The sequence below is a fragment of the Phalaenopsis equestris genome, unplaced genomic scaffold, assembly GCF_001263595.1.
Source record: "Phalaenopsis equestris unplaced genomic scaffold, ASM126359v1 Scaffold001078, whole genome shotgun sequence".
Taxonomy (NCBI): Eukaryota; Viridiplantae; Streptophyta; class Magnoliopsida; order Asparagales; family Orchidaceae; genus Phalaenopsis; species Phalaenopsis equestris.
Genome location: NW_018165517.1, coordinates 273,029 through 292,282, shown reverse-complemented (window position 1 = coordinate 292,282; position 19,254 = coordinate 273,029). Strand labels below are relative to the sequence as shown.

General features: G+C 34.5%; 1 protein-coding gene across 1 annotated transcript; it reads left to right on the top strand.

Moving 5' to 3' along the window:
- Positions 1 to 3,324: 3,324 nt before the first annotated feature.
- Positions 3,325 to 19,254, top strand: LOC110032998 (PIN2/TERF1-interacting telomerase inhibitor 1; the record flags this gene model as incomplete). Its single annotated transcript, XM_020736817.1, has 9 exons — positions 3,325 to 3,527; positions 3,915 to 3,999; positions 4,143 to 4,222; positions 4,360 to 4,384; positions 4,462 to 4,552; positions 4,647 to 4,713; positions 5,080 to 5,167; positions 13,590 to 13,777; positions 19,144 to 19,254. Coding segments are annotated over exons 1-9 (813 nt in total), but the record flags the coding sequence as incomplete, so codon positions are not given.

The window sequence follows — 19,254 nt, the reverse complement described above, 5'->3', positions numbered from 1 at the left end:
TTTCTATCTCTAACTATTGAAACTTTACTAAATAAACCACCACAGTCAGCCACAAAACTTACCTTAATTTTATGATAAAGAATAAATGATTAGAGATAATATGTTTAAATATACTCTACATTCTCTTCATATTGTGCTTTAACATACAGAGCCATACCAGCGACTCCATTCGTACCCAATATTCTATCTAATCATTAATAAATAAAACGCCAAATAGATGAAGAAGAAAAACTTTACATACTCTGACTGTTTAAGGGTCATGTTTGTTAACATACTACAAGGACTACAATTCTATACTAGAACTTTTAGTGGAGTGAAATAATGAAAGAAATTTCACTAATTGTAATGCATACAAAAGTTTGAAAGTTAACACATTTTTTTAGTAGAATAATCATACCACCAAATGATAACTAAGAGGTTGTTCAATCAACATTCCTATCTTTATTTTATAAACATTTTCAAATTGAATCTGCTATATTCTACCTTTAAGCAAGTTAACACCTATGTATATATAAATTACTCACATAATTACTACAAAAACAATCCTAACATAAAGAGTGACAGGACAACTAAATTTGATTCATTAATTGTCAACCAGTGACAATTTTATCTCTTAAAGATGACAATATCGGAGCATGGCGAGGGGAATCTATATAAGCAACATACGAAATGAAAACAACATGAATATTTATGATTTTCAGGGCATTACGATTGAAAAAGATCATTGCCACAATTTCAACATTTCCCAGCATCCAAAATAATGACAGTTTTTAACACTTTCATCAATAGGTATACCAACATTCTTCAGCATCTACAACAATGACAAAAATTTGCTCCACAGTATTTATAACAACATTCTCAAGCGAAATTTTTAATATTCGAAATATGAAGAAACAAATTACTCATAAACCAACATTTCAGTGCAAAATAATGAAAGCACACTAAAAATTCTTAAAATCTTCGTAAATACTTCCTTGCAACTCCACCTCCAAAAACAAATCAGAAGAAAAATAAGATTTGTCTTCTAGTATCACAGCTAGGTGATAGAAAAACATACCGCATATGACGCGGTAACAATCACGGCAAGGGTGAAGAGCAAAAGGTAGAACAAAGACCGAGAGGGCGAGGGAGAGCAGAGAAGGACACAAGTGCAATTCCTTACCCTAACGCGAGTCGCAGAGGCAGGACACAAGCTCTATTCTGTGACAAACCCTATTAACCATTTCGCGAAGTGCGTATCGAGGCAGCACCAAAACATAACTCGAATGCGTTTTTCAAACAGTACAGTTGTGTTCTCAAAACGTTGCCGCACCTCAATAAGCTGCCTCAAACAGACCCCGACCCTGAGAATATTAGGTTGGCAAGTCTAAGAAATACATCGTAGTGGATATGAATTATAGTCTTGAAGGTATAGCTCCCTAAAAGATAAACAGAGTAAACAAATTTTAGATAATAGCTAAATAGATTCACAACTAGAGTGTACCTATTTTACGGGGTTAAATTATTGTAGAACACTATTTACTTTGATTAACTAAGTTTTTCTTCTTTGTTATTCTTAAATCCATGAATATAAACAATTGCAGTTTTAGGTAATACAAAAAAGATTTCCTGCCAAACCAATATAACTGTTGCAATTAGCCTCACCATTATACTTCTCCATGAAATACAAACATTTTAATGACAACTAAGAGATTTGCAAAGCAATATAACACTTTATTAAAGAAAAATAAAACGCACACTTAACAAATAGTTTCAAATTCTCTGAAAAAGTGACATTTATTTTATCAGGATATGTGAGACAATCAGCCAATGCTTTCTAGGCAAATGCAATTCTTTCATTATCCAAGATGCAGAGAACATGCTCAGAGCCCAGTGCATTTCATCATCTTGTAACACAATTAAAAAGAAAAAAGTAAAAAATCTTGTAAAACAATTAAAAAAAAAAAAATAAAAAAAAAAAAAAAGTTTAAAGAAAAGAAAATTTTAATGATTTAAAACATATCTAAATTTGAAACCTTTTTTACTTGGTTCCTAAAACTTACGAAAATGGTAAAATATAACTATTATCAGTCAAAAAGGGTAAAAAGCACAATAATCAACTTTCTCAAAAGAAGAAAAAAATATAAATCAGTAAATGCATAAAAAGCGATTCCTAAAGATTGAACGCCATCGTAGGAGTCTAGAAAGTAACCAACGATCTGGCTCGGTAATGGGGGAAAGAAAAAAAAAAATACAACTTCCTCTGGACTCCCTGGCTTAGGATGAGAGACGGAGAGTGTGAGCTAATACGTTAGATCTGACAGAATCTTGCACGAAGACCTCCCCTCTCAGCCGAGAATATCGCCGATACAAAATGGCCGAAGCCCACCCTAGTCCCTCCGACGACCTACCCACATTATCTGGTCACAGCCGCGACGGCTAGCAAGCTTCTCACCGCCTAAGCAACTCCTACCAGCAAGAAGAACTACCTTCGACAACTCAAGCCCCTACAAGGCTTTGCAGTAAGAGAAAAAATGCACGGAAGCGATGCATCTTACAAATGCTTCTAATTTCATTCAGATACAGTAAGGCGAGAGAGGCGATGGATGAACAGTGCTAGGGTTTGCTTCGATTCATGTGGAAGAGAGGGGTTTTGGGGGCGGAGGTTGCGGCTGATTGATTTAGGGCTATGAATGTGCGGGCATTTATAGAATGAGATTTTTACATAAACATTTCTCAAAAAATTGAATAATTGATTTTACTCATCTAAATTTTAAATATAATATTTTAGACATAAAAAATTTACACAAAAAAATTCTATTAACGAGTAATACATGTGATACATGTGATTATAATGAAAAAAATATTTAAAATTTAAATTATTAAAATTAATATTCAATGATTTTGATGATTGATATGTAAAATTCACTCATAAAATTTATTTCTGAATAGCGTCAGTAATTCTAACTTCAAATAGCTTAAGAAAGCATAAATTAGTTAATTATGTGAGTTTCTCTTATAGAGGTGCTTAGATTTTATTTTTGTGAAATTGTTATTTTTATTAAATATTTACACACATAGAGTTCAAAACATTACTATTCAAAAAATTTAGCATTCATAAAATATTTTTGAGCTATGGAACCAAATATTTATGAGTATTTACATATCATGATCAAATCATTCATAAATTGTTAAAGACAAAAAATAGAAGCTGGGTTTTATCATGAATTTTAATATTTTAGTAGGAATTTGAAAATTTTATTGCTAAATATTTAAATAACAATATGATAAGTATTATGTAAATAATACTATTTCGAAGGTTCTATATCTAATTGCCCCTGAAATTTTTGTGGCCCAAAGCGGAAAAAAGTTAGGGCGTCTGTCTGCAACTACAGATTCCAGGAAGTGCTCAACGTCTTCGTGCCCGAAGGGTCTTCCGGTGACGGCTGCGGAGATCAGCTATAGATCACATGGCCTCGCCGGAAGCTCCCGTATGCTACGCCGGAGTTGCACGGCAGTCCGCCGCCTTTCGGCTCATGAAGCAGATGGTACATTTCCTTACCGATTTCAGTCTTAAAGCTATTTCTTCTGTTGTGATTTCATTCCAATCCCTCCTTCCATTGAAGAGAATAAGTTATTCGTTTTATTTACTTTCATTTTGCTGGTTTTGATTTTAATCCTTTCTATGGCCGCATTAAGTTGGCTCTGATCCGGTTGGGGTTGGCATCCTAGGAAAATTGTTATTAACTGCCGTCTTGCAGTATTTTATTTGACATGCTTTAGTTTCCTGCGTGATTTAGATTCACAATAAATAGTACTATTCAAAAGGCTCTTCCTTGTTGGAAACTGTATTGAATTCACTGAGCAAGTTCATATTGTTGGAATGTTGCCCTTTGTCTTCATCACCACGATTTTTTGCATGCATTTTGTTCTAGGGATGGGAGGAGGGAGAAGGGCTTGGAAAAGAGAAGCAGGGAATTAAGAGACATATTGGTGTTAAGAACAAACAGGATACAAAAGGTTTTTTCTTAAATTATTGTAATCAATTTTAATATTGGCTATTAAGATTTTGAAAGAATTATAACTTATTGTTGAAAATGTTAACTTTTTGGTTGATGTGACAAAAAAATTTCTCTAACTCTAGGAGCAATTTTTTGTTGCAGGTGTGGGTTCAGATAATGCCGCGAATAACTGGGTGTTTGATACGTCACAGTTTGACAGCATTCTCAAAAGATTAAAAGTGGTACTGACATTGTTTATTTGGTTTTGGTTCATCATTATTTCTCTGCAACTGTGATGGTAGATTCTAGTTTGAAGTAACCAAAAAGTTTTATTTTTTCCAACTAATTTCCTTGTTTGATCTTCACTTCTCAATTGCAGCAAGTAGCACAACCAGATGATAAAGGTATTACCTTTGTTTTCTTGATTTATATCCTTAAATAAATGTATTAGTTTAATTAATTTAGCACACATTCATCCCAGAAAAAACTGAGAAAAAAAGCATACAAATTAATTGTGAGAAGGACAAACTGGAGCTGGATGAAGCTGTGAAAGCTACCCGACCTCAGGGAAGGTTGTCACAATCATGTTTTTGCAAATTCTTCATATTATTTAGCTTTCTTATGCAAAATTAAACTTTGTTTTTTTAATTTTGTGTTGTTTATCAGGTATAAGAAGAGAGAGAGGGCCAAGGTGGTGAATGCATATTCTGAAAAGGACCTTCAAGGAATCCTTGTAATAGCATTTTTCACTTCCATTTTTTAATGCTCATGATTATTAAATCTTGTATTTATCTTCCAATTAATTATGCAAAGAAAATTTTCATATTTCTCTGACATATCATTTTCAACGAATGCCTATTTTAGAGCATTCTTTAGATGATTATCAAGGGGTTTTTAGATATTTTGGGTTCTCTTTTCTTGTTTGTTATTTGTTTCATTTTTTACGGAGATATTGTGTTTTATTTTCTTTTTTGTTATTTGTTTCATTTTTGATGGAGTATGTACTATTCTTGCGGTTCTCTATTTACAAGCATGCCTTGCGCCCTTAAAATGATCACAAGCTCATTCAAGTCTATTATACTTGGCCCTTGCAATACAGGTAAATAAGCAAAAAAGTCAGAATAATCTTCCAGTTTGTGAACCAACACCACTAGAAGTTTCTGATTATCTTACTAGGGAACAAGAAGGTAAATAATAATTGGAGTACAGTGCTTATTTTATTATTTTTGAACCATATATGATCATTTTTTTATCTTTTTTTTTATAAATTTTATGATTTTTGCCAAGCAAATGCTTGTTTTAGTATATAGGAGTTACACTCAAACCATTAAAATGCTAGGCTTACTTTTAACGATGGAACTAAATCTCTTCTTGCATTCTATTAGTATATTTTTACCCTTAAATTATAACTTATCTAACAAATTGATTATGACAACTATATAATTATTAAATTTCTATGGAGTGTGCGTAAGTATTGAAATTTTTAAATGGAACGTTGATGATTTAATGGATGTAAATTATTAGATAATAAGTATTTTAGTACTCGTATTTATTAATAAAGGTAATGCTCAAGGTTGTGTTAGTTATGGGATAATCAAACAAATGAGTCTTGCAATAACATTATGAAGGATAATTAAATAGAACTTAGGAAAAATATGTCTGCTTTATAGAATCAACTTGGTTTTAGTATGGGAAATTTTGCTATGGAAATAATTTTTCATTGTAAAAAAGTTAATATAAAAATGTAGAGAGCAAAGGCAGAGTCATTATAGTATTTTTTATTGATCTTCATGCTTTAGTAACATGGTATTTGGTTCGATGTGTACAAGGGATAATAGTGTGTGCCAACAATATGTTAGAGTTTTGAAAGCTTTTACTGGTTTGTATTTGTAATTTTTTGAAGTGATCAATAAGGATTACATCAAGGATTCACGTTGAGCCCAAATAATTTTGTATTTGTTATGAAGATGTTTATAAAGGATATTCTAAGTGATTTGTCTTGGTATGTATTTTTTATTGATATCTTAATTTTGATTTCTTAGATATTTATTGAACTAAGTGAAAAGTTAAATTTAGGGTTTCAAATGAATCTAACTATGTCGAGCAGTAGGTTGTTCAAATTTGAGATCTTTTGCAAAGATCTTGTTCAAACTCAACTCAATTAAAAAAAAAAGCTTATTTTTTTTATAGTGTTCAAGTTTGATACCATTTATGAAAAGCTTGTTTGAGCTTGGCACCAATTTATTAATATTGTTAATTTGTTATCAACGAGCTCTATACTTAGTAGCTTATATGAAAAATAAATGGGCCTTTTTGAGTAGAGCCTTTTAAATTTAGCAATTAAGAATTTAATTTTTAATAAATAATCCTTTGTTAAACTGAGCTTGTTTACTTGTTACTTTTCTGATGTATGCATTCTGGAGCACTAAGCCTTATTGAGCTTTATATTGGGTATTAATCAAACTTCTTAATGACCTTTAAGTAATATTGTTTATGATCATAAATGAATCAAGAATTAGTTGCTTGAGCTTGCTCAGTTAGCAACTTATTATTTATAAAAGTATTGTGGTTTGTTTGTTTAGTTATCAAATTATAATGAGCAAGCTTTAATCAAGTCGAGTCATGAGTTGATTATGCAGCGTTTGTTTTATTTGCAATTCAGAATAAATCAATGAAGAAAATATTTAAATGATAGATGGATTAGAATCAATATAACAAATGTTGAGTTTTTGTAGCAATTTTAGTGCATGTGATATTAACAATTATTAGTCAATATTATTTGAAGATCAAGTAATGTACCTGTGTGCTTAGGTTAAGTATATTTTCTTTTATAATATAAAATTATGTGATTTTGAATGTGAATATAATTTTAATAATTAATAGTGGATGGTTAAAATAGATAGTACTATGTGATAAGAGTATGCCATGGAGACCTTAATGTTGATTTTGATTTTGTAAGTTTCTACTAGATTGGTGATGTTATATGTATTCAAGTATTCAACAACCAATTATCATTGATGGATAAGTTGATGGAGTTGAAATGAGAATTTTAAGATGGTATTGTGAGAAGGACAAATTCAATAATGATTATATTAGAAAAATTATTGAAGTGATATTTTATTGAATGTTGGTTTTTGAGGATACGCTTAATTGAAATGAATTTGTGCAACAATTGATAAACAAGGCATCATTAGATGGGTAGATAAGATTAGTACTGAAGGATTCATAGGGAAAATTGATAGATTAATACATTTGATAGATGTTGTTTAAAGATGATTCGTGAAGGATTCTTTTTTAAAAATCTCAAGGAGCACTTATCAAGAATGATATGATGGATGGGGGGATTCATCATGCTTTGGGATATCACAAATGATGGAGTTGCTAATAAGGTTATTGAACAATTTATGCTTCTTTGAATTTAGCGTTGAATTAGATATCTAGTTTCAGCAAATAGGCTCTTGTTTTGGATCACAGTAAGAACTTATAATGTTTCTTTAAGCTCTTAATGCGTTTGATCCTCAAGCATTATATTGTATGGAAGTTTAACCAATCTTTTGTTGAGTCCAGCTCTTACCTGAAGACTTATTTATAGCATAAAAAGGCAAAGTAATGGTGCCATCAGTTTTTTATTTCTAAGGTTTTCAACATCAACTAGGTAAGTTATTCTTTTTTGTGAACATGTAAGCATATTTCCACAAAACCCATGAAATTTCATTAAGAATAGGCGAAAAATGGAAAACAGTTTAAATTCATTTTTTCCGACTTCTCTAGACTTTATCCTAAACTATAATTTTTTTGTAAAGGAAAATTCAACTATAATGATCTTTCAAATGTTTATTTTATTTTATTATTTTTTTAAAATTTACACTATAATATGGTAGAATGAGAGAAAATAATGGGGTGTGGGGTGAGGGGTGAGGGGTGAGGGGTGAGGGGTGGATTGGGGGTAGATTGATACCGGAGTTCAAGGGTTTAGGGGTTAGGGTTTTGGGTTTTGGGGAATGGGGTGTGGGGTGAGGGGTGAGGGGTGAGGGGTGAGGGGTGGATTGGGGGTAGATTGATACCGGAGTTCACGCAAAGTACAATGGAAAACAAATACTATTGCTGAAATATAAAAGGGGTTACATACAAAGACTTGCAATTAGAAAAACTACAACAAAAACACAAGAGACACTCTGGGGAGGACAAAAGTGGTGGGCTGCGGGTCGAGATATTGGAGGCGGGGAGTTGTAAGCAGTAGGGAGAGGTTTGCGGCAGTGAGGGTGGGCTGGGTTGGCAAGTGGACACCAAGCAGACGAGCACATGTAGTGTGGCAGCAAGCAAACTATGGGAGGGGTGTGGCTGGACAATAGGGGGTGCGGTAGGATGGGCAACAACAAAATGTAAGGGGGCAAGAATAAGAGATCGCAGTAGAGAGGTGGTGCAAGGATTCAATGGCAAGGGAAGCAGATAAAGGGGAGGTTGGTGTCATTGGAAAACAATAGGAGGGTTGTCCGCGTACGAGAACAATTGGGGGGGGTGGGGGTGTGGCTGAAAGTCTTCAGAGGGGTTGGGCAAGGATAGATATTTCTGTCCGATTGAGCTACAGCCAGAACACCACTCAAACCCTTGCAGTAGGTCATCATCTCGGACGAGATACAACTAGAGCACATTCTTATCTTTGGATACCACGCTAAAACGGGAGAACAGTCTCTGGATACCACCCTAGAACGGGAGAACAATCGTTGATGACAAGCCATGCAAAAAATCCAAAAATAAGCAAAAATGACTTAAAATCATTAGAAATAACATATAAATAGACTAGGTAAAATAGGAGGGGCTTCACTCACTTGGGCAGCAACCCTAAGCACCAGGAATACTGACCGACACTCGTAATATCACCCTGAACCAACTGAACCAGTTTAGGTGGGCAGCCCCTTGTCAGTCTATCGGGATTGGGGGAGCTTCGACCTTATTCGTCGAAGCTTATGTCTCCCTGTTGACAGTTATGGAGCTGTTGTGAACACCTGGGCCTTAAGGCTCTTCAAGGGTGGCCCTCAAAGCTTCTGGATCTCATTGATGACTGCCTTGACACCTAAAACACTTGAGTTTTCTCCACATGCAACAATACATCCATTTCAGTTCAATCTTCCGGGATACACTTCTGAATTGAACTGTGACTTCGTATCCAGTATTGCTGAATCTTCCTAGTGTAACCTACGGTTGACTTAACCTGATTTGAAATGAGGGTAGCCTAAATCTCTCCCCACGGTGCTGGCCATGACGGTAATGTATCGATCGTGATGTTCTGAAATACTTTTTCTCGTGACTGTCCCATGACTGGAATTGGCGTCTTAATCTTATCATCCTCTATCGTCACCAAAATTGATCCCACCTACACTTTTCCGCCGACAAGGGAATCTGTGATCTTGGACTCCGCAGGTGGAAGGATGTTATGATTACCATCTTTGGTGGAGTAGGTGTTCCTGTATTCGTCATAACGAGTATCGAGGTCATTATGCCACGGTCTTCCTGGTAAAAGATAACAGACATTTATGGGCACCACGTCACACCACACCTGATCATACAGCCGACTTCTAATCAAAAACTCCAATAGACACATGTTAATGTTGACTCTATTCTCTTTAAATCACGTTTGAGAATTTGAATAGGAATGCTTCTGAGTAATGAGGCTCAAAAACTCCCTGAGGCTTGCTTTTAGTGATGTCTCCAATTGCAGGTGGTTGTTTGAATTGTGGTGGTTGCTTACTTTGTTTCTGTTGTCTCTCAGTTTTCAATGCTATATTCTAGACATCTCCCAGTGACCAATAAGACTGCAATTGAACAACGTTACTGATGTCGGATTTTAGGCCTCCCAAATATTGGGCTATGGAATGTTATTCTGGTTCGACCAACTCACTTTTCATCCGCAGCTATTCAAACTGTGTCGTGAACTCTTCCACTGATAAGTCTTTTTTTTTGCAGATGGTGAAGTCTCAGAACCATATTATGGCGGTAATTAGATGATATGTATTGTCTATGCATCTCTTTCCTCATCTTCTCTCACTTGCAAATTTTGTCACCGCCCTTTCTCTTTCTTTGCCTCTCTAAATTTTCACACCACAAGGTTGACCTCTTTCTCAATTTAATGGCCGCAAGCTTGACCTTCAGTTCTGGCACCTTTCTGTATTCAATGATTCTCTCAACTGGTCGTTCGATGAAATCATCGGGATCCATACCTCCATCAAACTCCTGCAGGTCCACTTTAATTCCAAAATCTTTCCTCCACATGGTGCCTCCTCTCTGGGCCTCCTTTGATAATGAATTCTGAAGCTTCGAGGCGTGTCTTCCCCATCACCAATGTCTTCTCTATGGAAGGGATTCGATTCCTCTTCCCTTTCTCCTTTTTAACTTTCCATATTAAGATGAAGGGTAATCTGCCCCTAGGTTTTGTCATCAATCTTTACAATTATCTGCTGAACTCGATGGATCTCTTCCTGTATTTCTTTCTGGGTAGGTTTCTGACGTGGTTAGGGTTTGGGGGAACAAGAAAGAATAATTTTTTTGTTGGGGGTGGCTTGGGTAGGGTGGATGTTAGGAAACCCAATGATAGGATTAAAGTTAGGCTATGTATGACATTAATTGATACCAGGGTTAACTCAAACCACAATAGAAAACAAATATTATTACTGAAATTCAAAAGGGGTAACAAACAAACACTCTTGCAATTAGCAAAATAACAACACAAATACAATGTACACTCCACCCTAGGGTGAGGATGGAAATGTTGGGCTTTGGGTCGAGATAGTGGCAGCGGGGAGTGGTGGGTGTTAGGGAGAGGTTTGCAACAGCTAGGGTGAGCTGGGTTGATGGGTGGACAACAAGCAGGCGAGCAGAGGTAATGCAACAACAAGCAAATTATGCGAGGGGTGCAACTAGACAGTAAGGGTGCTGTAGGATGGGCAACAACAAACTGGTAGGGGGCAAGAATAAGCGATCGTAGGGGTGAGGGGGTGCAGGGATTTGAAAATAAGGAAACCATTTAGAGGGGCGGTTGGTGTCATTGGACAACAGAGGGAGGGCTGTTGACCTCATTTTGAGGTCATTACTATATTCCTTAGGATTCTAGGATCAAGCTCTTGGAGTTTCTATTGACTATCTTAGAGGACTAGTATTGGAATTCATTCATCTTAGAAATTCAAGTCACTTCTTAATTCTCTTGTGGTGTCGCATTGATGATCTCAAATCATCGTCGTTTAGTTGAGTGGCTAAGGACTATCATGTGGAGACTCAGGGAGAAGCTCCCAATAGGATCTTAAGCCCTAGGGAAACCTCTTTAAGACCTTATCCACACACACTCACACACACGAAATGCACAAAATTCACTAAGTTGCACATAAATAAATGGTTTTGCAAACCGAACGGATGTCACAAACTCTTTAGTTTATGTGGTTGAGCCTACTGTCAAGTGATATGCTTATGTGGTTGAGTCTACTGTCAAGTGATATGCTTATCCTTCGGGATAGTGTATTACTTGTGGTATCGCATTCAATCGTCTAAATTATTTAATATGTGAGACTCATTTGGTCTCTTCTATTTTTAAATTAAAATGTTAATTTCAAAAATCATATTTACATCAAAACTTTTTTATATTTACAAAAATCATTTCATTCCTTCAAAAAAAAATAACGGCTGACAAAGGCTTTCCGGGTACAGCGGAAGCGAGGGGGATTGCTAAAAGTTTGCGGAGGGGTTGGGTAAGGGTAGATATCGCCGTAGGATCGACCTATAGTATTGGACACCACTTGAACTTTTGGAGAAGGTAACCCCCTCAAACGAGTCATAGTTGGAGCACCTTCTCGTCTTCAAATACAACACTAGAATGAGAGAACAATTGCCGACAACTAGCTGAACAAAAATTTGAAAAAGCAAGCAAAAATGCCCTAGAGCCAATAGAAATGACATAAATAGACTAGGTAAAATAGGAGGGACCCCAGCTACTTTGGCGGCAACCCCAAACTCTTGGAGTACCGACCGACCCTCCTAATCCCACTTGAACTGTCTGAACTGGTTCAAGTGACAACCCTGCGCCATAGGGAGCTACCCCTTTTCGTGAATACTGAATTAATGACACTCATCAGCTAGTCAATCATTTAGAAAAGGGTATTACAATCACATGTAATTATGCTACTCTGACAATTTACTGGTTTGATGTAGTTCGTGCTTGAAAGTTTGATGTAGTTCATGCTTGAAAATTTAAATGATCAACTAATAAAAATAACATTGTGATCAACTGTTTTTTCTAGTGTTTAATTTTTTGACCAAAGAATTTTTATCATAGTTTGATTGTATCTTTGATCAATATTAACTCTATTTATTTTTGTATTAGTCAAATTGAGGTTGGTTTGTGTTATTTTAAAATAATGTAATTCTTATAATGGTGAATTATTTTAGAAGACACCCGTGATTAGTGGTGCTAAGTTGCGAGTACTATGATTTGTAATTTTAGTTGGTGTGAATTTTGTAATAAATAGTTGTTGAAAGAGTTAGTGATACATTGTCGTGATTGTTTTAAATATGTTAGACCTATTATATCAATATTTAAACATATTTTACAAAATAATGAAAATATAAATTTTGGCTTTAGGTGGGGTGATTAAAACAAAGAAATGTCAGGGGCGTTATACAAAAGGGAATTTTGTCTATGCATAATTGTGAGTGTTATAGAATTGTAGTTTGACTAATTAATTTACACGGATTTGAGTCTTGTGTGACATATATTCTTTGAATAGAATAGCTGAGGATTGAGAATATTTAGATTAATGTGTTAAAATTAAGATTAGACGGGAAATTATTAATATTAGAGAGACTATAAGAGTATTATCTATTAAAGATTGGTAGATTTACATACTTAGAACACACTTCTTATGTATTTACATATTTCACACCTAAACTTTTATATTTTCATACAATAGCACTTTGGTGCTTCAAACTCATGCATGAAAATATGTATTTCACATTTAAAAAGTGATAATAGTGCCATACTTTATGTGACATTAAAAATTTAAGTGTTATGCGTGTAAATGTGAAAGTTTAGATGTGAGAAATCTAAATACATAAAAATTGTGTGCTATGTATGTGAATGCCCCTTGAAGATAAAGTAGTGAAAAGACACTAAGGTGATTGTGCATATATTGAGGGTAGAAGATGAACCAAATAAGCGGGTAGATAAAATTAGTTTGGAATAGTTAGGAAGGAGAACGAGTATATTAAGTATAACATGTCTAGAAGTTGTTCAAGGACAGTCGCGCAAAATAAAACCTATAACTCATACAAGATTCAAGTGGGCTAAATGTAGAATGAGAAATTATAAAGTTATTCTCTCCAATACTTAAGATAACTTATTGATGATGATGTCTTATATTGTTCTTGCATGTATTACCAAATAATTGAACTTTTTTTGTCTATTTTAAATATATCACCATCTCCATGTTGTAAATGATCGCAAGTTTTTTGTTCTCTTTTGCCTGCATGTTATAAAATAATATATTGCTAGGGTTTCCAAATGATTCAGCCTTTGCTTTATTTGCATCTCTTTTGGCTCAAGTGACTTACTATTTTATGGAAAAGGTTCCAAAATCGAAGAAAAATCAGAACATTGGTGGGGACACAAATATGGGTTTGTCTCAGGAGGTTTTCTTGGCGCGCAATCCCGAAGTAGTAAAGCATTGCTAGTGAAAGATCCTCAATGTCTTGCATTTGGGACAAGGAAATCATTTGGTGAAGAAGATCAAGAGAATTTATACAAACTCGTACAGGTAGATTTTTCTCTACTAAATTCAGCTATTTGATATTTGAAATCTTATTTTTGTATATGATAGCCACTAAATTGAAACATTAGAATAATTTTAAGGTTGCAAGCAGGCCTTTTGACTTGTTGGTTTTTCTTTCTTTTTTTTGGGGGTGGCTTGGGAGCATTTACATACATAGTACACAGTCCTTATGTATTTACATATCTCACACTTTCATATTTACACACATAGTACTCATATCCTTAATCTCACATCAAAAGTAGCACTATTACCAGTTTTTAAAGATAAAATACAGTTTTTCATGTATGGGCACCGAAGTGCTTTATACGTAAATATGAAAGTTTAGGTGTGGTATTTGTAAATACATAAGAGTTGTGTGCTATGTATGCAAATTTCCCTTTTTTTAACATGTAATATATTCCTTTCATTTGACTCCTTAACCCTTTTTTTAGTCACACTTATGCTTTATAATAGCAGTGAAAAAAAATGTAAAACCTATCTAAGTATATTTTAGTAGTTATTTTACATGCACTTACGGATTGCATCACACATGCTTGTTTTTGAAAGTAGTGCTGTATATATTACATTACCACTCCAATTTGTGCCAATCCACATCATTTTTTTTTTTTTTATATGAACTGCTCTGAAATATATTCGCAGGGGCAGTGTTAATTGTTTCTTTTTCAAGAGGTCCCATGCGTCATAAGCAAGATATAACTCAAATAAATTTGCACGATGTTGGATTGATTGGATCTATTGTGACCAGACTTCTTGAATGAACATTTTGGACATTTTTTGGAGAGTTTGGCCAGTTTATATTGATAATGTTTAGGAACGAATAATTTGCCTCATCGATGAGTGGCTTAAGTGAGCTATTGATTAGTTCTAGGCTAAGCATGCTAACCTAATTGTGATGAGCTTTTTGTTATTTGATTTTAGGAAACTTCTAGTATAAGTGTATAAGTAGAACAGTAGATTTCAGTGACTTTAATGACTAGTCACAACAACAACAACAACAACAACAAAGCCTTAATCCCACTACGTGGGGGTGGGGTCGGCTAAGTGAATCCTTTTTCTGCATTGCGTCCTATTTAGTGTCATATTTTCATTTAGTTCTAATAAATAATTTTTTTTATACAATAGGCCCACGTCTTCTTAGGTCTACCTCTGCCTTTCTTAACATAAGTCGAATCTAAAACATCTACTCTCCTAATGGGATCATCAGATGTCGATGTTTAATGTGACCAAACCATCTTAGACGACTCTCTCTAATTTTGTCCGTCACTGGAGCAACACCAAACCTATCACGAATACATCCATTTCTCATTTTGTCTCTAAGTGTAAAGCCACTCATCCACCTAATCATTCTCATCTCGGCAACACTTAACTTAGTATTATGCTTCTCTTTTAAAGGTCAACATTCAGCACCATAGAGCATTGCATGTCTCACGACCATCTTATAAAATTTTCCTTTCAGTCTAAGTGGTACTTTTCAATCACACAAAAGGCCCGAAGCATTTCTCCACTTTAACCAACCAACTTGAATTATAATATCAACATCCACATCTATATCACCATCGCTTTTAACAATAGACCCGAGATATTTAAATCGTTCACTCCTTTTAATAATTTGATCACCCAAAGTTACACTTCTGTCTCTAGAGCTACTACTGCTAAAATTACATTCCATGTTTTCGGTTTTAGTTCTACTCAAATGAAGGCCTTTAGACTCCAATGTAGACCTCCATAATTCAAGTTTTCCTGGGCTTTTTCTGTCTTATCCACAATCACAATAAGGATATAATCAACAAAAAAACATACACCAAGGTACATCCTCCTGTAAATGTCTAGTAAGACCATCCATAACTAAAGCAAAAAGATATGGACTTAAAGCCGATCACTGATGTAATCCAACAGAAATAGGAAAGTATTTGGTCAATCCTCCTTCAGTTCGAACACAAGTAACAGCTCTAGCATGCATTTCGTATTATGATTGTCATTTTATTGTGCTTTGTGATCTTGGCTGGATGCTGAAAATATGTAATAAGTGAAAACAAATGTGGTATTAAAGCAAAAGAACTCATTTATGTTTGCCAGGATTCATATTTCCTCTTGGTCTGAGGATTTGATATCACGGTGGATCTTTTTCATTTATTAAGCAGGCTGGATGAATATATTCTGAGCATATTTAGCAGTTTTCTAGGCTATTTTGATGCATTTTTTTCACTTATTCATCGCATTTCTTGTTGTTGAGATATCTCCAAGCATCGAGTCATAAATGGATGAGGCAAACATAGAGGTGAGGCATGCTCAGAGAAAGACAAGATGAGAGTTGTGCTTAGAATTTGTCAGCTTAGTTGCGTTTATCTTTAAAACTATAGAACTCTTAAGTCCATCTGGATTTGACCCATTCATTATATTCATACACTTCACTTAACTCTCAATAACTTTATTTTCTGCTCATTTCTCATTTAATATTCTTATTGTTTTATGTGTTTTTTGCTCGAATTTTTCTTAGCATGCATTCATTTTTTATTCATTAGGCAGGCTGGATGAATAAAATTTGAGCTTATTTAGCTGTTTTCTTGGCTGTTTTGATGCATATTTTTCACTTATTTATCTCATTTCTTGTTGTTGACATATCTCCAAGCATGGAGTCATACATGAATGTGGCAAACATAAGGTGAGATGCTCAGAGAAAGATAAGATGAGAGTTTTGCTTAGAAGTTGTCGACTTAGTTGCCTTTTTCTTTAAAACTATAGAACTCTAAAGCCATCTGGCTTTGACTCATTCATTATATTCTGCTCATTTCTCATATATTATTCCATTTGTTTTATGTGTTGTTTGCTTGAATTTTTCTTAGCATGCATATCACAACTTAACTTGGTTTGATCACAACAAACTGATTTGTTCGGATAATTGCACTTGGAATGCCCAGCTGTATTTGTGTTCTGACATATTTTGTAGTATAGTCTAGGATTTAGCCTGGGGGACAGAACGGAAAGAATAAGCTAGTTTGCATGCATCAATTTATTTTTTTAACATTGATGTTTCAAGTTGATAATGATTTTTGTTATACATGGCATTCAGAGGAAAGGATTTAGCAGGAAGAAGTGTGGTTTTTTAAGCAAAGAGATGAATTTTGTTTCCGGGAAAACTTTAGGACAAATGGGGACTCTATGAATATGTGTAAGAAACTCTCGAGAGCCTACACTTATTATGGCATCACCTTTAATGATTAGCACCGCTCATCTTACCAAAATTGCTCCTAAGTTGCTAACTCAGATCTTGGTGGTGCGGGTACAAGCCATGGCTAAATTTTTGGTTCCTGTTGCTAAAAATTCTTCCAAAAACCAGTGGCTTGAGTCGTTCTTGAAGTTGAAGGTTGACTATAATAGTGAAAACTTTTGAATACACTAAATGCGGAAGATGATTATGACTACTTTTATTTAATCAAGGATCTTGAATTTCGGTGGATGATGCAACTAGATATTCATTTTGATGGATGACTAGAGACCATCACCTGAGAGGTGTTGGTATAAAAGTCATTGGGCAAGTATCCTCTAGTGAATGCAAGTATACTCTCCAAAAGTTTTTCCATCATATACCACATTTTGGTCAAGGTTTGTTAAAACTCTATTTTTATGTCATCTTATATTATTTGGATGTTTCAATTGTTTGCTTGTGGTAGTCTTTCCTCGCGTGTGCATCTCTTTGCTAGCTCTTCATCATCATTGCTTGTTGCAACAAAGTTTTAGAAAATGCTAAATAGAGGGATACTCGTTTTTGGATAGAATCTCTGACTCCATTTTTTAAAATAAGAAATAGTGATGAATTTTGCCAGAGCACTGGAAAAACTCGACAATTCTATCAATTTCAAGCATTGATATACATTTCTAACAATTTTTTCACAAAGGAGGCCAACAAAAAGTCATCCTTCATTGGCCATAATTTTGTTGAGCAACACCAAGGAGTGATGTAAAATGTCGTTTTAACTTACTCTGTTGGAACTACTTAATGCTGTAAGGAGAGCTCACTTCCCGAATAGTTGACCAATTATGAGTCTAGTTTTTGCTCTCGCTCGCCAAGAGGTTATATAGATGAGTTGACTATTCTGAGGTTTGTCTTTCATTCGTACTTGAGTTGATTTGTAAGTGGTTGAATGTTGTTGCAATCCCTATAAACAATGAGTTCTATTATGTGTGCGTGGTGCTTTGAGTCTCAGCATAAAACTTTCTCTCTATCTTTGATTCTATTTTGTTGATGGAGTTTGATGTAAATGCTTGGAATGGATTGAATGGCCGAGCATCTCGTCATATTTAGATTGTCTAGCGACGAATGTGAACTTTTAAGACCCAAGTTGGTTGAGCCTTACTCTCCATAGAGAGCTTCAAGGAATTATTAATTTAGTGTTCACTTTTACAACTAGCTAGCTTTTTATTTAGGCGTCCCAAGCCTGCCTAGTCCACATTGAGTGTGAGGCAGCGAAGTTAAGCTGATCAGAAGAGAGCCCATTATAAGAGATTTTCTTGATTTATTTCTTAATGACTTAGTTTGTCACGTGATCGAGAGGTGTATTTCACTACTGGATTGTGGCAGTAGAATTGGAGAGTCTGAAAAAAGAAGGTAAATTTACATACATACCATAAAATTTTTATGTATTTTCATTTATAATACTTTTGTATTATAAACCTCTGCATGAAAAGATGTATTTCACTTTTAATAAATTCATAATAGTGGTATTTTTTATTTTTAATGTGGGGCTCTAAGGCTCTCAAAGAACAAAAACATCCAATTGTGCATTGTAATTCATTTTAAAAACTTTATCAGTTTAAGTACCAAATATTTTGATATACCTTATCTTCTATTTCTTATATTTTGCAGGCTCTGTGCCTTCTTAGTTTAGTTTATGTTTAGGAACTTTACATACGTACTACACAATTGTTATGTATTTACATATCTAACACCCAAAGTTTGATATTTACATTTATAACCCATTGGTGTCATAAACCTATGCATGGATGGATGTATTTCAATTTTAAAAAGATAGTGGCGGTGGAATGTGTGATGTGATGCTAAAAATTTCAATGCTATGCATATAAATATGAATTTGATATTTACATGCATACCACTCCAATCTTTAACATCACATAAAAAATACCATTACTATCCTTTTAAAAGTAAAACACTTCACGCATGGGTTTATGACATCAAGATATAATAAGCGTGAATATCAAAATTTGGATGTTAGACATGTAAATGCATAAGAATATTCATTGTATGTATGTAAATTTTCCTTGATTTAAACCTATAATAAAACACTCAATTTTGCAGGGAAATTAATTTGATACTTTGTTTCGAATTTGTTTAGGATAAGGCTACATCAGGAAAACAGGGGCTTGGTATTAGAGATAAACCTAAGAAGGTTGCTGGTTGCTATTGGAAAGGGAGAAAGACTTCTTTCAATGACACTGATGATGAT